This window comes from Liolophura sinensis, chromosome 6, assembly GCF_032854445.1.
Source record: "Liolophura sinensis isolate JHLJ2023 chromosome 6, CUHK_Ljap_v2, whole genome shotgun sequence".
Lineage (NCBI taxonomy): Eukaryota > Metazoa > Mollusca > Polyplacophora > Chitonida > Chitonidae > Liolophura > Liolophura sinensis.
In genome coordinates this window covers 13,594,323-13,611,997 of record NC_088300.1, presented here as the reverse complement: position 1 = coordinate 13,611,997, position 17,675 = coordinate 13,594,323, and the positions used below count along the sequence as shown (strand labels likewise).

Here is a 17,675-nt window from a genome sequence, read left to right as displayed (position 1 = left end):
TCCATGTAAACAACAAAAGAGTGGAGTATATTTTAAATTATTAGGCTGCATTCGTTATCAAGATAATATAGTTGTCAGTGTACTTAATGTTGTATACATCTGAATTTATATTCAGCTGAATGTGCTCGTGACGTAAAAATAAATAAAACAGAGAACTTGTAATGTAATTGTATACGAAGCAATCCTTCATTAGGGGTTCATTTGTCCCAAATGGCAAAGCGCCAAGTCGCATTAAATTTAAATATGTATATCTCTTTCTCAACGTAGTTTTCGTAAAAACTCGCCCCTTCGCATATACCCTTAAGACACCTAAGGCGCCCATTTTATTGTTTGAGTGTGTCACGAGTCAGATATGATATCCGTTTCATTAAAATTAATGGTTAACAGTTTTATTCATGCGAGAGAAAATTCTACCTAACCTAGTTAGTTTATCAACAGTTAAAAGTTTCGCAGCTGTAGTTGTGTACATGCAGAGGCATATGTGAGCCCATATAGTCTAAGGGCGTAAAGTGCTGCGGGGCATGTTGTCTTCATCTTTTTCTTGTCACCATGTGTCCCGAAAATATTCAGCGGTCTGTTAAGAAGCGAGAGGCTAGGAGGCCTCCCTGCTTAGCAGATAGCGATCCCGTGAGGAATGACTTGAGCAGGTGTCATTGATACCCGCGTCTGTATACAGCACTAATTAACACCAACTAATATATATTATACATTTTACTGATTACATCCACTCTCGGATTAAGCTATTATTTGTTTCTTTACAGTCATCGCCCATAAAACATATGATTTATATGTAATTTTTAAATATTCTTTATTGTTTTATCTGTAGAATGAAACTTCTTTTGCAGTGACGTAACTATGAAGCTACAAAGAATGAGACACATAATTAATGAAATACATGTTTATAGACCTACGTCAAGAAGAAACGTAGCTTGGTAGACAATATTTAAATCAATAATAAACAACAGTTAAGTTTATAAATTCGATTCACAGCTATGTGGTTAACTTATTGCAATTTCACATTTTGGGATAAAGAAAGTTCAAAGTTTTTAGCGTTATTCCAGTCATTTACTTTGCATTTGTGAAAATGTCTGTTGAATTTATATTATATAATTAACACATGCAATGTGAAAATTTTAAACTGATCATCTTCATACCCAGCGGGTAACCAAACAATTTTTTTTGAATTTGTTATACCAAAAAAAAAAACAAACAAAAAAACAAAAAAACAAAAACAAAAAACAATGACGCAAAGCTCACATCAACGTTGTATGTATCACGAACCTATTGAGGAAGCGAGGCGTATTTTAAGTATCGGAGATAAAAGTTACCATAGGAACTATAAATTTTAAAAAAATCCAGCCATTTAACATAGAGGATTTAGTTACCATTTTGTCACACCGTGAACTAGCTTGCATTCGGAAAAGCATATTTTTGGTGGTCTTCCTTTGTACCAGAGGAAGGCTCATTTTTCGACCGTGGTCTAATCGATATATGGGCTGGAAAACATTTTAGTATCTTTTAATATGTCTGTTTTTGTATTGTTAACACTGTCTAGTGAATTACAATAATGTCCACACTAAATCCACACTTACGCCTTAACGCAATAACTTACATGTTTTCAAAATACTAACCAAAGCGGACTATTTATACCACGTTGATATAAGAATTGTATAGTAACATACATGTATATCCGTGTCTAGGGTTAAGGGAGCTCATTTAGAAGCCGAATGTTTGCCACATTCCATGCATGGTTTCCCCTATAAAACGTCTTTAATAAGTTTAAGATGTTTTTTTCGTTACCATATATTCCTGCACTTGATAGTAGCGAACTCGGCCCATTTCGCATGTGGTCGACTTGTCCACGACATAAGCGATTTCACGGTCGGTTCACCTTAATCCTAACACCCGGAGACGTGGAGTGCCGGGAAGGAAAAACGTAATATCATCTAGAGACCGTGTTCAGGCTGTTCATGCAGGCGGAAGGGGATTGATCCTTACGCGTGATAGCCGTGCTAGAAACCAGAAAAGTTTGGCAACAAAATGCAATGAAAAAAAATCACTGTTAAAAAAAAAAACCCAGAAAGATATCTAGCAGTGTAATATTTATATACTATACTGTTAGCTATATAACTGGTGTCCCATGCTATTTGATTGACAGCCTCCACTGCATGACAACCTGGTAAAAAAATAACCGCTCCAACCAATGAAAGCGGAAAATGAATATTGAATGGCGGGTTGGTGTTCGAGCGGTGTTTGTCTGAGCTGGCGGGAGTGAGCTGTGTGGGTAACAGAGATGTCGGACGGCGGTCAATCGGCAGAGGACGGCCTCATAATAACGCTTGGCTTTTTACTTCATATGAACCCTTGAGAAACCGCCACGAGGATGAAACGGTGGACAAACTGAGAGCTAAGGTAGCCAGAAGCAGTTTCACGGGCATGTTTCAGCTTCCTCTATTACACTTCACGCCGGGCCAAGTGGCCCAGGTGTGTGAGACACTGGAGGATAGCGGGGACATAGGGCGCCTGGGCCGCTTCCTCTGGTCCCTGCCCGTCAACCCCTCTGCCTGCGAGGCCCTGAACAAACACGAGTCCGTACTCCGGGCTCGATCTCTCGTCGCCTTCCACACGGGCAATTTCAGAGAACTTTATTATATTTTAGAGAACTTTAAATTTTCCAAAGAGTCTCACGCTAAGCTGCAAGCCTTGTGGTTAGAAGCGCATTACGTGGAGGCAGAGAAATCCAGGGGACGTCCCCTGGGACCCGTGGACAAATACCGCGTGAGGAAGAAGTTCCCACTGCCGAGGACAATCTGGGACGGAGAACAGAAAACTCACTGTTTTAAAGAAAGGACTAGAAATCTGCTCAGAGAGTGGTATCTGCAAGACCCTTACCCCAATCCTTCTAAAAAACGGGAGCTTGCCTCGGCCACGGGGTTAACCCCAACCCAGGTGGGCAACTGGTTTAAAAACCGAAGACAGAGGGACCGGGCAGCTGCGGCTCGAAACAGGTAACTGTCATTTATGTAATTTCATTTTATGAATACTCCAACGGTTTATTATTACATGTGTATATTTAGTCTATTTTTTAAAAGCTATTTAGGAAATACCTCTGACTCATATGTGTAAACGTTAAGGAAGAATAAATACATACAATCATACAGTTTGTACTTTTGTGTTTCTACAAAATAATATGGATGTTTATCTTTATCTTTGTTAAGTTTTACAGTAATCATACATATGCAATTATTAAACATTTCTCGTTTAGTGATGACAATGATTAATTTTTTTCTTATTTTTATTAAAAGAATATTTTGAAAATGTTAATGATAATTTTATCAATGTGTGAATTGTTGTGTAAGTCAAAGATATGAATTTAGGGGTGTAAATTAGCTTTATCAAAGCTGTTGCTAAACAACGATTATGCTTTGTGGGTTACTAATACACCTGATAAGCTTACCTGGCCACCAGCTCGGGACGTCTGATGCATGCCCGCCTGTCGCCATTAATCAACTATCTGTTGACATTTTAAATACCAGGTGGCGGGCAATAATCAATGTTAGTGTCAATAAATAACAAATAACACAGGTAAATTTTTCGCTATCGTGGACACGCGCAGCGGTGATTATTTCAATGGCCAAACTACCTGTGAAAATTACCTCATGGCCAGGTAAAAATAAACCCATCATACAAAATCGTTTAACCCGTGTATTCCCTGTACACCTGTTTCTGTGAAGGTAAAGTTTCATTTGTACAGTTTTATCTTTGTCAGGATAGAATTTAGCCATTTCGCTTTATTTTGTCAGTTGAATGGTATGTGCCCACACATATTTTAACATTTTTTTCACTCTAACACAACATGTAGTTTTTAAGATCCACTGTTAATGTAGAAAATGTGTTGATTTGTTGCTGATGAATAACGTTCCATGAAATATCGAATTTATTAATTAAAAAAATTTTTTTACAATATATCCATGACAATTAAGTTTACTTGCACATGCCACTATACCTGTATATGTGACCTTGTAATAAACTGAAAACTGTGCAGAAAAAGTGTAATATACCTGTAAATCAATGTCTAGGGCCTATAGATGTATAGGCTTACTCAAATCAGGAGTGAGTTTGACATCTTTTGCTACATTAAACACGTATTCTCTGCCTCCTGCCTTCATAACGCCTTTTGTTGTCCAAACTAGCTAAGTATTAGGCCTAACACAATGTTTTACTATTATCAAGGCAAGTGGTCATATATGTCATAACTGATAGGTGTTTGTTGTATCGGTATGACCATCACCGTCTCCACGTCACGAGTTTGACACCATAGCCTATGATACAAAGTTTAATTCCATTTTTCTTATTGAGTTATGATTATTTTATTCAGACATAATCAACATTATAGTTTTATAGTTTGACGGAATTTAATGGGATAGGAACATTAGCCTTCTCTGAAAGTATAGAACAAGCTTTTCTGAAATTCAATAATGGTGTCGCTGCTTTGCGTAAGGCGATATTGCATGCTAACCAAACATCAGTAAAACACCATTCGGTTGAAAAATACACAGGTTTATGATAAAGAAAAATTACTGCTCATTTGAGAAGCAGAAAGGCACATAGAAAAGATTAAAACATACATGATTTTAGTGTCACAGATTTACAGGTAAAAACTATCATGGCGACACAAATGTAAAAACTACAGGCTTAAATATCTATTATGGGGAACACGACTGGGTTTGCGGTCACGAATTAAAATGTGAGAGTCTATGGATGTTTTAATTGTTTAGTTAGGGTTGAAATAGTTTAAGCATCCAGGCCAAAAAACAGTACGAAAATTGAAGCTGCGTTTAGCCTTGGTTTGACATTAGTTCGGCTCAGTTAGGCCGTCTTTTTCAACCGGAGGCAGAATGCTTAGCAGCGCCCCCGGGTGGCCGCTTACAGCTCTAGCAACTGAGTTACGTACCTTTCCTCATGCTGGCCGCTTCTGTTCGTCCTAAGCGAGACAATTTCTGAATGGCATAATTGACCTGCCTCAAGGGAACGAAATCACAAGAAAGATGCCATCAGCAGACAAGGGGCCTAATCATACGATCAGTTGGACAGACAGAGCCTTGGCTCCATAACCAGCCGAGTCTGTGTTAGTCTATCAGACACCATTACCCCCTACATTCTACTGAATAATCACTGAAATCAGACAAGGAATACATAATGATCAGTTACTGCTCCGCTTAGAGACGGGGTCCCTGTGTCAGCGCATGATGAGGTTCTTGTCTAGTTTACTGGTGCAAACGCAAAGTTTATTTAATTATTATAGAGGACACAAGAAAAAAATTCACTTTCATCTGAAACATGTTAACCAAAGAACAAATCTATTCGTCAACACCAAATAGCATTTATGATCACAGGTTTGGATTTATCTTTTGTTTGAGTTTAAATCTAGCTGATATGCACCTGCGTGATTTATTATTGGCTTGATGTTTTCCTCTGGGAGTAAAGCCTTACAAATTATAAAATGTTGTTTAATTGCACCTTTAAAAATAAGCGATTCATATACATACACCCACCATTACAGTACACAAGGAAGTATTAAGATGTGTAAGACATTAAAATACCGACTATCGTTCTTTAATTGTATTACATAAATGATGTTGTTAGATTCAAAATATTTAAAGTTTCTAATGAAAATAACCACACACTGTCACATAAATAATCTTCTAACAAGGCTCTGTTTAAATCTATTAAACAGAGCCTAACGGATTAGGTTATGATCGTCGTTAATTTCACGGGGGAAATGTCTATTTTTCAAGAATGAAAAAGCAAAACATCTATGGTACAGGAACCTTAATAATTCCATGTTTACATTTAATAATTAGCACGTGTATGAAAACACACAAACAATTAAAGACCCTGTGAACAACCAGACACGTTGTTGACATGATGTCTTACACATGTTGAAACACTACCTGATTCTTACTATATAGTTAATAAGTACACCACTCTATGTCTTATCTGGGATTAAGATATGGACGTCTACCTTAATACCAGGTCTCAGTGACCTCTCTTTTTTAAGGACCAAATTTATTATTATGAAACAAGACTTGTTTAGGTTTATAAAAATGTTATCTAGATTAAAATTACGTATAATCTGATGTGCGGCATTCAAGAAAACTGGAAGAGTTTGTACGACAAAATTGTTATATTTTTGGGCTTCGTTCGGACACAGAATAACGGCAATAAAGCCGTTATAGGGGTTAAGCTCTACCCATACTTTTTATAAAGAACTACTGGCTTCTTTGATTGTTGATTTACTCCATACTCAAGAAAAAAACTGCATGTTACATTTTTTACATGGTCAGTAAGGTACAAGTTAAGGTGTAATTCGACATAATACCTAGATTCTTATTCATTTGTATTTCTTATGTATATCTATAAAATATTTACAGGTATAAAATACAAGGACAGTGAAACAAATATCATTCCGGATTTATCAGTGTGTATTAATGCTGAAAATAAAATTGTAGAGCTTTAATTAACAGCGGCTTTTAAATACAATTACAGAAAAGGTAATGTAAAGGTGTACAAAATTAATCCCCCCCCCCCCCCCCCCCAAAAAGTATAAATTTTTAGGTATCGGTATGTTTTTTCTTTTCACTGCGCTACCGGACTTTTAACTAAATGTGTGAAGATATCGATTTAAGACTCGAAAAAAATATATACAAATGTTCATTTGGTGAGGTAAAACAATGAAGTGGAAAATTAATCAATGAACCGTGTGCGTTTTGCTGACAGAATTATGGGATCAGCACGTGCACATGCAGTGTTTTTATGCTCTGTTATTTGCCCTGTCGACTTAGCAAATCCTCAAATCAGAACAATTAAGAACAGTTTAACGACATTAATGTATTAGCACTGGATCACTCACTGCAATTAAGGTGGTAGCGATTGTTTGCTTGAGGTGGAGTCATTTTAGCCAAGGATTCAGAATGGAAATCAGACAAAAATCTCATTCTTTCGTATTTCGCTTTTTTTTTGGGGATGGGGTGGGGGGGATGCTGCACCGGACTGGTCACAAAAATTAGACGTAGTATTTATTTATTTTGGTAATTTTACACACTCAAGAAAATTTCACTTGTAAACACGACGGTGGCCAACATTGTGGTGCGAGGAAAGCGGACAGAACTCCACGAAACCCACGACCTTGCAGATTGCAAGTAAACGTAGTATTAAAGCTATTCGTTGATCAATTTCTTTAGAGTAAATCTTTCTTATCCTTGATACCTACAGGTCAACATCATTTTCTAACGAAGTGGTCAAAAAGAAACTTACGTTTTTTGTCAAAGTGTGGAACCACATACGGCCTCCAGTTCTTCGTTACTACATTTTAGGATTTTCAATGAAGACTTGTGTATCGCTCAGCAGAAATTTTGCGCAGCGCTTGTACAGACTCAGACACGTCAGCGTATGTATAAAATGTTATGTCAGTGTTTGAAGAGCAAAATTCTCTTCACGTAACTGAAGAAGTATAAAAGCAGGATACAGAAAACGTGATGGATGAAACTTGGTGGTTTAAGATTACCGGTACACATGCTCTAATTAAGAAATTACATGATAAGTATTGACCTTAAGCTGGGTTTAGAAACGCGAGTTGTTTGATAAACATTGCGACCTACTGTAGTCGTTGAGATCCCATCAAGCGCTAACAGACGAAACTGCATGTTTACTGTTTTTGTTTTTTTTCGTGGTTGATATAAAGTCTGAAGAATTTAATTTTTGGACAGACGAAATAACAAAAATACGACTCTCAATAAAAATATTTAGACATGGACCACATCCGCTATATACACAATGAGGAAATTGATAGAGTAACTTAACAATTCGTCTTGCGTGAGAGCTATTTAAAAAAATGATAAGCAAAAAAACCTTCCTACATGATTTTTCCGGTAATCTGCATGCAAAACGCGATGAGATTGTAACTGATATATTCTTTGTGTATAGCTCACATCCTGCCGCAATCGCCCACTTCGGTGGCGTATGCATATATACATAACTGCACACGACGTTTGGCGTTTACACAGACATGCACGCATGTTCACACACTGATATCATTGATGTTGAAAAACGATTTAATGGCGAATGTATGAACGGTTTGCACACCCGAGCAGACGTCATTGAAAGAATCATTTTTGCAAATACATTTCAATAATTATGATCCTACAAATTTATATCTGTGGGAATTTTGTGATACTTTAAAACGTCTCTGCTTTTCTGGATTGTTAACGCCTTGTATAGCTTCAAGGTACAAACTATGTGAGAAAATAATCCAGCCAGAGCATCGTTATAGCAAATGCATGCGGCCGCTTGAATCACTGAATAAATACAGTATTGCTGAGAGCCATTCAAAAATCAAAGGTGTTATTCATTTTTAATTGCTCATCATGCAGTTGCGAACATGAAAATGTTTAATGTATTTAAGCTATTATTTTACTGGCATGAACATCTCGAGTAGCAAAATGTAGTGGCCAAAAAGCAAGCAAGCAGCTATCTGTATTTTTTAACTTGTCAAAATAAAAAAATTAGTTTATTTTTTAAAATTTATTAAAAAGGTGCAAGTGTATGATTCCATATGTTTACATATGTGAGAGGACACTTGTGTAAGAGACAAATTCATGAATTTTATTGAATCCAACCTGCATGCCAGTCTGACGGTATGAGCCTGATCATTTAGTACAGTCGGCATGTTAATCCAAAATATAAAAGTAATATTTAATTAACTATGGAAAAAATATGTATATATAGTACAACAAAAGTATTGTTTCTGGTCAAATTATATATAATCAAAGAAGGTAAGAAAGTTATTGTTATTTGATAATAAAGGTAATATTTATACATTTATTGTAAAAAAGTATTATTCAGAAATATGTATTTGGCGTCAGTATTAATTCTGACAGTTTAGGTGCGCTGTTTAAATATTTACATTTGTTCTAGATTTATACTCGATAACCACGCGGTTATTAAAAATGATAAAGGTTGGTGTTTCGTTCTTTTGGAAGTGCTTGTTTCATGTTCTGTCACCTTATATATATTTACAATGGTTCAGTCTGTGTTATATTTTTGCACATCGTGCTAAGATGATTATTGATATATTAACCTGTAATGTGTGTTTTTAAAAATATTTTCCTGAATCGAAGATATACATGAATTTGATTTATTGTCTGATTTAATGGAAAAATACTCATTCATGTATAGCGTGTTTTTCTCAAAACAATTTCACTTTGATCAAGATATATAGGTCTCGTATAGGTTATGAATGCAACATGAGATTCCTCTCTTCTCATGATCCGGGATTTCAGCTTAGTTTTTTAAATTATTCATAAACATTACTATTTTAATTTTTTCGATATATATATATCACTCCTGACGTGAGGCCACTGTGGAACCATCCAGGGAGAGCTGAAATCTGTTTCACAAATCCATAAGGCTGAAGTCAAAAACTTTAATCTTCTTTACAAAGCAAAATTGTTGAAGCTGGATTCTCGGTGTTGTCTGAAATTGTGCTACCACAGTGATTAAAATTTAAACAGCAGTCGATATAAATATGATTCATACATTTAAATGTTTAATTTAGACTACCAATTTAGGCGATGCTTCGAAATAGCTTTTAGAATTGGGCTTCAGGGCTCGAAAGGATATCCTATTAAAGTGTATTGGTATATATGGAATTTTCAGCAGAACGAAGGCAGGTTATACGCACATGTTATGGGCGTTTGAAGTTACAGTAAACGCGTGGTTATGATAAAATGGTTATAAACCCTGTTATTAAACTGAACTTGTTTACGGTTGCGTGAAATTTTATCTCATTAAACGAAAATTTAAATCTTTTAATTATTAAGCGTCATTAGTAAGAATGTCTCTAATAGAGCTTCGATTTCACAGGACTTTCTCGCCCGATCAGAATAACTATTTGGCAGTGATGCTGTAGCCTCTCATGAGACCTAAAAGTCATAGCCTTTAGTTTTAATTATTCTCTCAATCACAAAGTATTAAATACCGTTAAACGCGCACCTGTTGATTATTACAACTGCCCCAAGATTGACAGAGGGTCAGCCAGCTGAGCAGAGATGTCGATTTCCGGACAGAGAATATGACCGGAGATACACAATCCTCCCTAGTATCTCCGACATTTGCAACGAATCGGATTACATGGACTAAATAAAAAAAAATATTAATTATGAATAATCACTATGGATATTGTTACTCGATGTGATAGAGTATGTGTCAGAAGCCTGTGACCCAGGCTATTTATCCCGGGGTAAACACAACTCCTGTGCGTTTAATAAAACTGCCTGATAGCGGGGAATTTGACAACAGAGTGTCTATTGTTTTTACAGTGTACTCGATCCTCCTACAAGCCTTCTGTTGGAATGTCACGCCTATCACGTGACTCAACAGAACGTTGACATCCACCTTGATAGCTTGGCTTCATGCTCGATCCACTATTAAACTATCCAAGTGTCTATTTTAACTGATGGATGCTGGATGTTGCACTTGTGTGGTGTTTAGTTTAAAATGTTTCCATCAGCCTTTAAGGAATCCCATAGGGCGATACAACGCGGTACCATATTTATCGCCTGGGCTCACCTTCATTGGGACTCACAAGGCTAATTTACATACGGCTTGTTATTCATGAGACAATGTAGCCAAACTATTTTGAGGACAGCCTCCCCCCCCCTCCAATGGGCTTCCAGCGATTTTCTTGACGCATAAATTTTATAATATCATTTTGATTATGGAGTACTAACACAAATAAATAGACAATATATTCAAAGAAAATTCAAAGTTGAAGACTCACGGTCTTAAATAATAACTTCTCTCAGAATGCCCCCCGAAAGGCCCAGTGAATGCCTGATAGCAACTTTTCCCAGTTTCACAGATAGTAAAATTTTGAAAACCAAAAATCTAAGTACATTCATGTATGTCGTTATTCAACCTGATTTCAACCTGAATGGCAGCGCATTTGTTAACTACACTGCCGTCTATTTGTAGTACGAAGTAAAATGTCTTTCCTCTACGAATGGCAGTCAATTCTTGGGTAAGCAGGTTTCAGTTATTTGCCTGCCTTTCCAGGTGTTTTAAAGATGCTGATGTGAGGGTAGGACTAAAGATTATATATCAGTGATTGTAGGAGGAGTTTTGTTTCTATTTGGTACATGCGGTTCACGCTTTGAAACCCCGTTTTCTTGGTGAGGTGACGCTTTAATTTTTCACCAGATATACCCACATGATTATTTGGGTTTGGCCTATGTCATGATTATCACATTTTATACAAACACACCTCAGGCCTTAAATCCTCTTCAACAGCCTGTCTCGTAACGGGCCTCCATTTTGTTCTTCTTAAAGATGCCCTTGAAAAGGTGGCATCCGGTTTGAACGCTGAGCTGTTCGTCCAATGAAAACGTTTGCCGCCCTTTAGCTCGGAGCACCGTTGAGTTGTGTTGATTGTTTCTCTCCGCGTGGAACGTGAAGTGTGATATCTGGCTCCTTCATTGTGATTGACAGGGGGCGCAGTGCGCTGCCTTTCACACTGCTGATGATACTTAACTATGCCAACCATCACATTGGAAACAATTCCTGGCCTGTAGCAACTTGTATAGCCCTGTCAGCTGATTGCCAGTTATTAGTGCCATAGAATAAGAATTATTATTGCTTAATCTCCAGTCCGGCGGGCTTGTCTGTAGGCTAGAAAGCTCCTGATTGGTCGCATCGTCATCGACACCGTCGTTATGGCATCGTTCTGATCACATTCGCAGTCTACAAACATATCGCATGTTGACGTCAGTACTGTACTAAATTACTTAGTACTTTTCATCTGTGTTCGCAAAACATTCTCTTTCAATAAATTCTTCACTTAAACTGTATTCCTTTCATGTAATTTGAGAAGGCAGACAGACAGTGAAAAACGTATAGGAAATTCAGTTGTTGAATTCAAGTTTTTAAGTTATATTTGACTAAAAATGTATTAGTTCATGCACTAAATGATATATATGACTGTCTATATATTAATTATTGTTTTGATATTGTTTGTACGATATGGATATTTCAACATATATTTCAACATATCTTTTTAACAAATTCTGTTAACGAAGGTGTGGTCTCCGAATTGTGTATAACAAGTGTTACACATTTAATTCATTACTCCGCTTTTGTTACACCTGTCATGCCTTACACCCTAATCATGCTTCAAATCTGTGAAGGACACGCATAATTGTCAAGTTCATGCTTTCCTGATATCAAGTATAAATATTATGTAGATCCATTCAGGAGGAAACATGTGAGGTAATTAACCAAACAACCTGTGTAAATGATATCATATATATATATATATATATATATATATATATATATATATATATATATATATATATATATATATATACATATATGATGGATGAAAAATGCAACAAAACCTGATGTACGTATAAACCTTCTTGTGTATGCGTCAGTGTAACGTATACGTGTTGAAGCGTGAATGTGCACCTTTTTTAACGCATGTAGCTGACATATTACGCTCTCATAACCAAGATGAAATGAAGTTACTGTTTTATGAAGTATAGCTGGCAATGTTATCCCAGTGAACTCACCAAAAAAGTCCTCTAGCGACATGTTGACAAGAATACTTCTGGTTTCGGAATAAGGCCGCCACATTCAAGTGAACGCATGCCTAATTTTGTATACCCTACATCTGTCTTTTGCGCATAAGAACCTGGCTGATTGAGGATATAATTGGTTCTACGGGAATTCCATTACCCATTGTTCAGAGATTGTAATCGCTAGTTTACAGATGTGTTCTCCCTTACTCTGCCATGTTTGCGCCCATCATAATGCTAACCAGCGTCATGTAAGTGGAATATTCTTGATTACTGTATAAAACAGCAGTCAGATAAATAAACCAACACATGTTTCCAAAAGATCTTAAGAACAAAAGTCATTAGCGAAACCTGACTGATCAATCTTTCTGTTTGCCTTTCAGATTGCAACACCAACAAAACATGGACGAGAAAAGACAGCTGTGTGGAGTAGGACTGGCATCAAATTCCATTCAATCACCGAAACCGATGACGTCACTAAATCTGCGGTCCGACACCGATTCGCCTGACAGCCATACCAGTTCCGGTACATCGTATGAGTAACGCCAGCCTGGGAGGCTTAAAACCGACCTCGGTCTGGTTCAAAACAATTTCAGTCATCATATTTGTGTTTATTTGGTCAGTCATGTGAGGAATGCACAGGCCACCTGTTGGCATTGAGCACAAGCTCTGGCTGACCAGTTTGTACCGTTACACACCTGCAGGCCTCCATAGTCCACTCTGAGATCTCTGACGATAATATTGTACGGGTCTCACCATGTCCATCAACGGACATTGTCATTATTGAAAATTGTCATGACCTGTCCGTGTTATACATGTGCATAAAAACTGGCCCCCAGAATTTCATAGGTATTGCCATCAGTAACTGTGTGTATATTTATAAATGAAATGTTATTCATGAGAAAAGTTCAGTTGGAATGTTTAATAAAAAGTGCTATATTAAAATTTCTTCTCAAAGAAGTCAGTCTAAAGTGGCTGAGGATTGAAAGTGCTTGTGTTAAGATGGAATGGGTATGTTAGATGATGGTCGAAGCTTTCACCTTTAGAAATGTATCATATAGTTCGTTGTTGTGGCTTTTATGTATTTCTTTGCAAGTATACAAGTTGTTCTGTTTCTGTCCTACTATCACGTAGCTAATGCTGCCGTCCTGACTGAAATTAGGGTAACTCTTGTCATGTTAAAATGAGTAAAGCATGCATGTTATAAAATATGTTGTTGGTAGCTCCAGCATGAAATGTAACGGTTTCTCTACTTCATTATAGGCTGAAAGCATTTTTATCAGGAATTTTGGTTTGATTATTCTAATTTGAGTTTTAGATTTTTTTGGAAATAAGGAGACACTAGCAAAATTGAGTTACACTGACGGGAAAATTTGTTCTTAAAATGGAAATTGCTTTCATGATGGAAAACAATGAAAACTTGATGCCAAAAGGTACAATTTCATTTGATCCCTTGTGATTATTGTCTTTTTCATTGTTTAGAAGAGTCCCTTTGAAACACATGACGGGAGTAAGTGGTTCAAATATACAACACTGGAAAACCTTCTGAGCTATGCAGTTCCCCAAACTGAAGACTTTGCCATACACTGTCTGGGAAGAGCTGCAATGATGAATCGGTGATAAGCACATCCTATATATAATATTCATAAGCTTGTGCATACTGGGAATAAATGACAATCTTCTGTCGAATGTGTCTACTTAAGTTAGCAGAGAAGCAACGTGTGAGCAGAAAGGGTTACGCATGTGAAATGTGACAAATTCAGTCGAATATACTCAGCTACAGAGTATATCAGATTTTGCAATACCTGTACTCTATGATTGCTTAAAGGTCTGGAAGACACACAGGAAACAATACGAACTAATGCCAGACAGTTGTCTTTAGGACATGGTTGTCATGAGACATAGTTTTGTTTGCCTAAAAGTAGACCTGTTTGATTTTGTAAATTTTAAATACTTCCAAGTCTTTGAAAATGATTTATCCAGTCTGAATTTTAAATTAGGATACATTCGTCTTAAAAAAAGACTTTATCCTAATTTAACACCGACAGTCCAACAAAAGAGTTTAATTTAAAACTTCAAATTAAGACTGAAGTCAAAACTGGCTTTGTGTAAACCACCCTAGCGGATCTTACCCTCACGAAGATTTCCACAAATTCTACAATGTGTAAAATTAAAGATGGACTGAAAACCAACGACAATGATTTTCTGACTGACATCATCAGTATTGTAAAGATAGATATGTTTCTTGGTGAACAATGTGATTAACACTGATTTTGGACGTTCATGATGGCTGGTTATACAACTATTACCGTTTCATTTATTTCCAAGAATGACGCGTTTATTTTATTGCTTCTTTCCAGCACGACCCTTAATATGTAAAGGTGTAAATGTTTATGACAAATGTGCACATTTACGTCAATTTGGTAATAGCGAGAAATCATCTTATACATCACATTTATATTCTATTAAAACATCTGAGGAAACTTAAAGTTATACAAAATCCACGCTTATTGGCTGACAGCAGAGAATGTTTTCTCAGTTAAAGCGTACAACGTTGATCATGCATGAATTACATAAATAATGGGCAATGTGAAAATATGAGTTCTACGCTGTCTGATTTCCCATTCTGTAGCTTTACGTTGAACCGACAGGTTGTAACTGTCATCAAAAAATCACTTTCTTGCATACGATCATCAGTTTTATGTATTGCCTTGAATTCGATATTGGTACTATTCGTAAAACATAATAACTGTACAGTGCACAGTCTGGTACCAAAAGTGGCTTAAACTAAATTATTTCATAATTCTACACACTATATGATTCAGTTCGCATAATATGCATCTGTTATGTTCATGTGGATTATCGTGTGGATCATCAATCCTTTCCATGTCTTTAGTGCTATGTTACGTTGTATCATAAATGGTTTAACTGTTGAAAATAATAAGCTAAAGGGTACATTGTCTTCAGACTATTTTGTCTTGGTATCTGTCTCTGTTCTTACTGTCAATGTTGCTATATAATGCGCTGTTGGATTTTGTTGGATTTGTTGCAATGAATAAATAAAGAGAGAAACACACTTAACATTTGACTCATTTAATATGTCATTGTTGCAATTTTGACTTAATGCAAAACTTAAGAGAGAGTGTTGTTGCTTTTCAGATAGATAACTCTTTTGATGTTGGCGGTTTACATTTTGATTGATTCCTTTAAATTATGCCAAGGGGAGACAATCTCACCCATTGTATTGAGGGACCTTTCTCGTGTAAAATATCTTGTGCGTAAACTGTGTCTGTTGTTCGTTCCTGCCTTTGCGATGACGTTTTGAGGGCAAAACTGTTACGTAATCATAATGAATTGCAAGAAAACAATGAGCATGTCACGTTGGGCCAAGCTGCCATTTCGTGGGAAAAGCTTCCTCATGGCGTGATTTTGCTTACGGTGTTCTGTATCACCATGTCACTTCCAGAGCACTATAAATGTGTATTCACTGGGACTGACCTTTCAGTATTGCGTAATGACGGAGACGATGTTGAAGCCGTTGTTATACTTAAATCACAGATACAGGTTAAACGATCCGGATAAAGTTTGCCGAAAAGGTGCGTCCCAAACCACGTGGTCCTGGTTCTAAAAATGCGTGTCATCTGTACACAAGCAAACGCCTTCACTCAAAGTTTTGCAATGAGTATAATTCTCCCAGAAGTGGACGTAGGCAGAACGTCCAGAATCTATAGCACTCTCCTTCATAAATGTGTCCGCTTAACTTGGCGCTAAGGGTTTTATATTCATCGTGTTGAAGTAGGTCGCCACGTTGGACATATGAACAGTTCCAATCAAAGCGCAACGGAGATACATATTTGGATTATCCACAATTTATATGTCAATATATTTGCATGATACACGATTAGAATACTGATTTCTCTCAGTCGCAGAGAACTTTCCTCGCGTCTTTCCTTCATCATTGAAAAACGTTGACTACTTCTCTTTGTGTGATTGCGCTCTATTTTCGTTCTTTATATACTTTCTTAGTTCTCTGACAGTTTGTGGTAAACGTCGTTTTTGAATTGGCCTTGCGATTATTGACTCGGAACATCCAATTTGGTTGACGGCAGGTATAAAAAAGTCTTTTCGACGCATACTATATTGATTAGTTTTCATCAGATTTGACTTTATCTGGATCGGTTTCCCGTATTTTAGGCTTCTCATTTAGTGTGGTTCTTTATCCGTGGATTGTTTTCCTCCAATATAACCAGGAAAATGTACTGACTGTCCATGCAGGATCACGCTCACATTATACAGGTAGACATTGTATTCTGTCCTTAACATCTCGTGCTGCATCTATGTTATAGCTCCTCACCTGGGGATTCTGAGTAGGGTATGGTTGGATTTCGTAATCCGAATTCTTAAGTATATCACAGGTTGTAACTAATGCTTTACTTGGGATACATCGGTGATTTTTCGTATCTAAACTAAACATCACTTAACTGAATAGGCTTTACACATTTTATGCAACCCTCTATGTTCAGATAAACATTTCGTTAACCGTTAAACGCTGCCCAGCCTGTCAATGTGTGTACTCTGAGCACTCGGATAATGACTACAGCTTCACTCAGTATAACAACTTTTTGTTCTCACCTCAAGGCGGTTTCTACTTATCACCATGTGACAGTTGACAGTTGACAGTAGATTGGAAACCGACAGCTGATTATCTCCCTTGACAGGTGGAGGCCAGGAGGTGTCACGTGATGGTGACTGTATCTACTCCAAACTGTCAGTGAAGTGTCACCGTTGAAAATGTTAAGTACAATTAGTTCTTTTGTCAGCAGCCTTTGGTATGTCTTCATCAAACTGCGTGAATTAAAAAATGAAGTTTATTAATATATACTTTTTTGCAACATAGTTTATCTGATTTTGTTTTAATCCACAAAAGATTTTAATTTCACAAAAGATTAAACCTAAGGGAAAGTAAAGGTTTTAGGTTTTGAGGAACGAACATTTTCTTCATTATTACAAAATGATTAGCATCATTTCATGCAAAAGGGG

General features: G+C 36.8%; 1 protein-coding gene across 1 annotated transcript; it reads left to right on the top strand.

Annotated features, from left to right (window-relative positions):
- The first annotated feature begins 2,324 nt into the window (after positions 1-2,324).
- LOC135466744 (homeobox protein SIX6-like) lies at positions 2,325-15,702 on the top strand. Its single transcript, XM_064744404.1, has 2 exons — positions 2,325-3,008; positions 13,019-15,702. The coding sequence occupies exons 1-2, from the start codon at positions 2,437-2,439 to the stop codon at positions 13,176-13,178; spliced, it is 732 nt and encodes a 243-aa protein (XP_064600474.1). The 5' UTR covers positions 2,325-2,436; the 3' UTR covers positions 13,179-15,702.
- Positions 15,703-17,675: the final 1,973 nt, after the last annotated feature.

Excerpts from the sequence above, each read along its gene's own strand:
- LOC135466744 (XM_064744404.1), top strand. The coding sequence starts at position 2,437 with ATGTTTCAGCTTCCTCTATTACACTTCACGCCGGGCCAAGTGGCCCAG. Across the intron at positions 3,009-13,018 it reads GCAGCTGCGGCTCGAAACAG|ATTGCAACACCAACAAAACA; the intron begins GTAACTGTCATT and ends TTTGCCTTTCAG.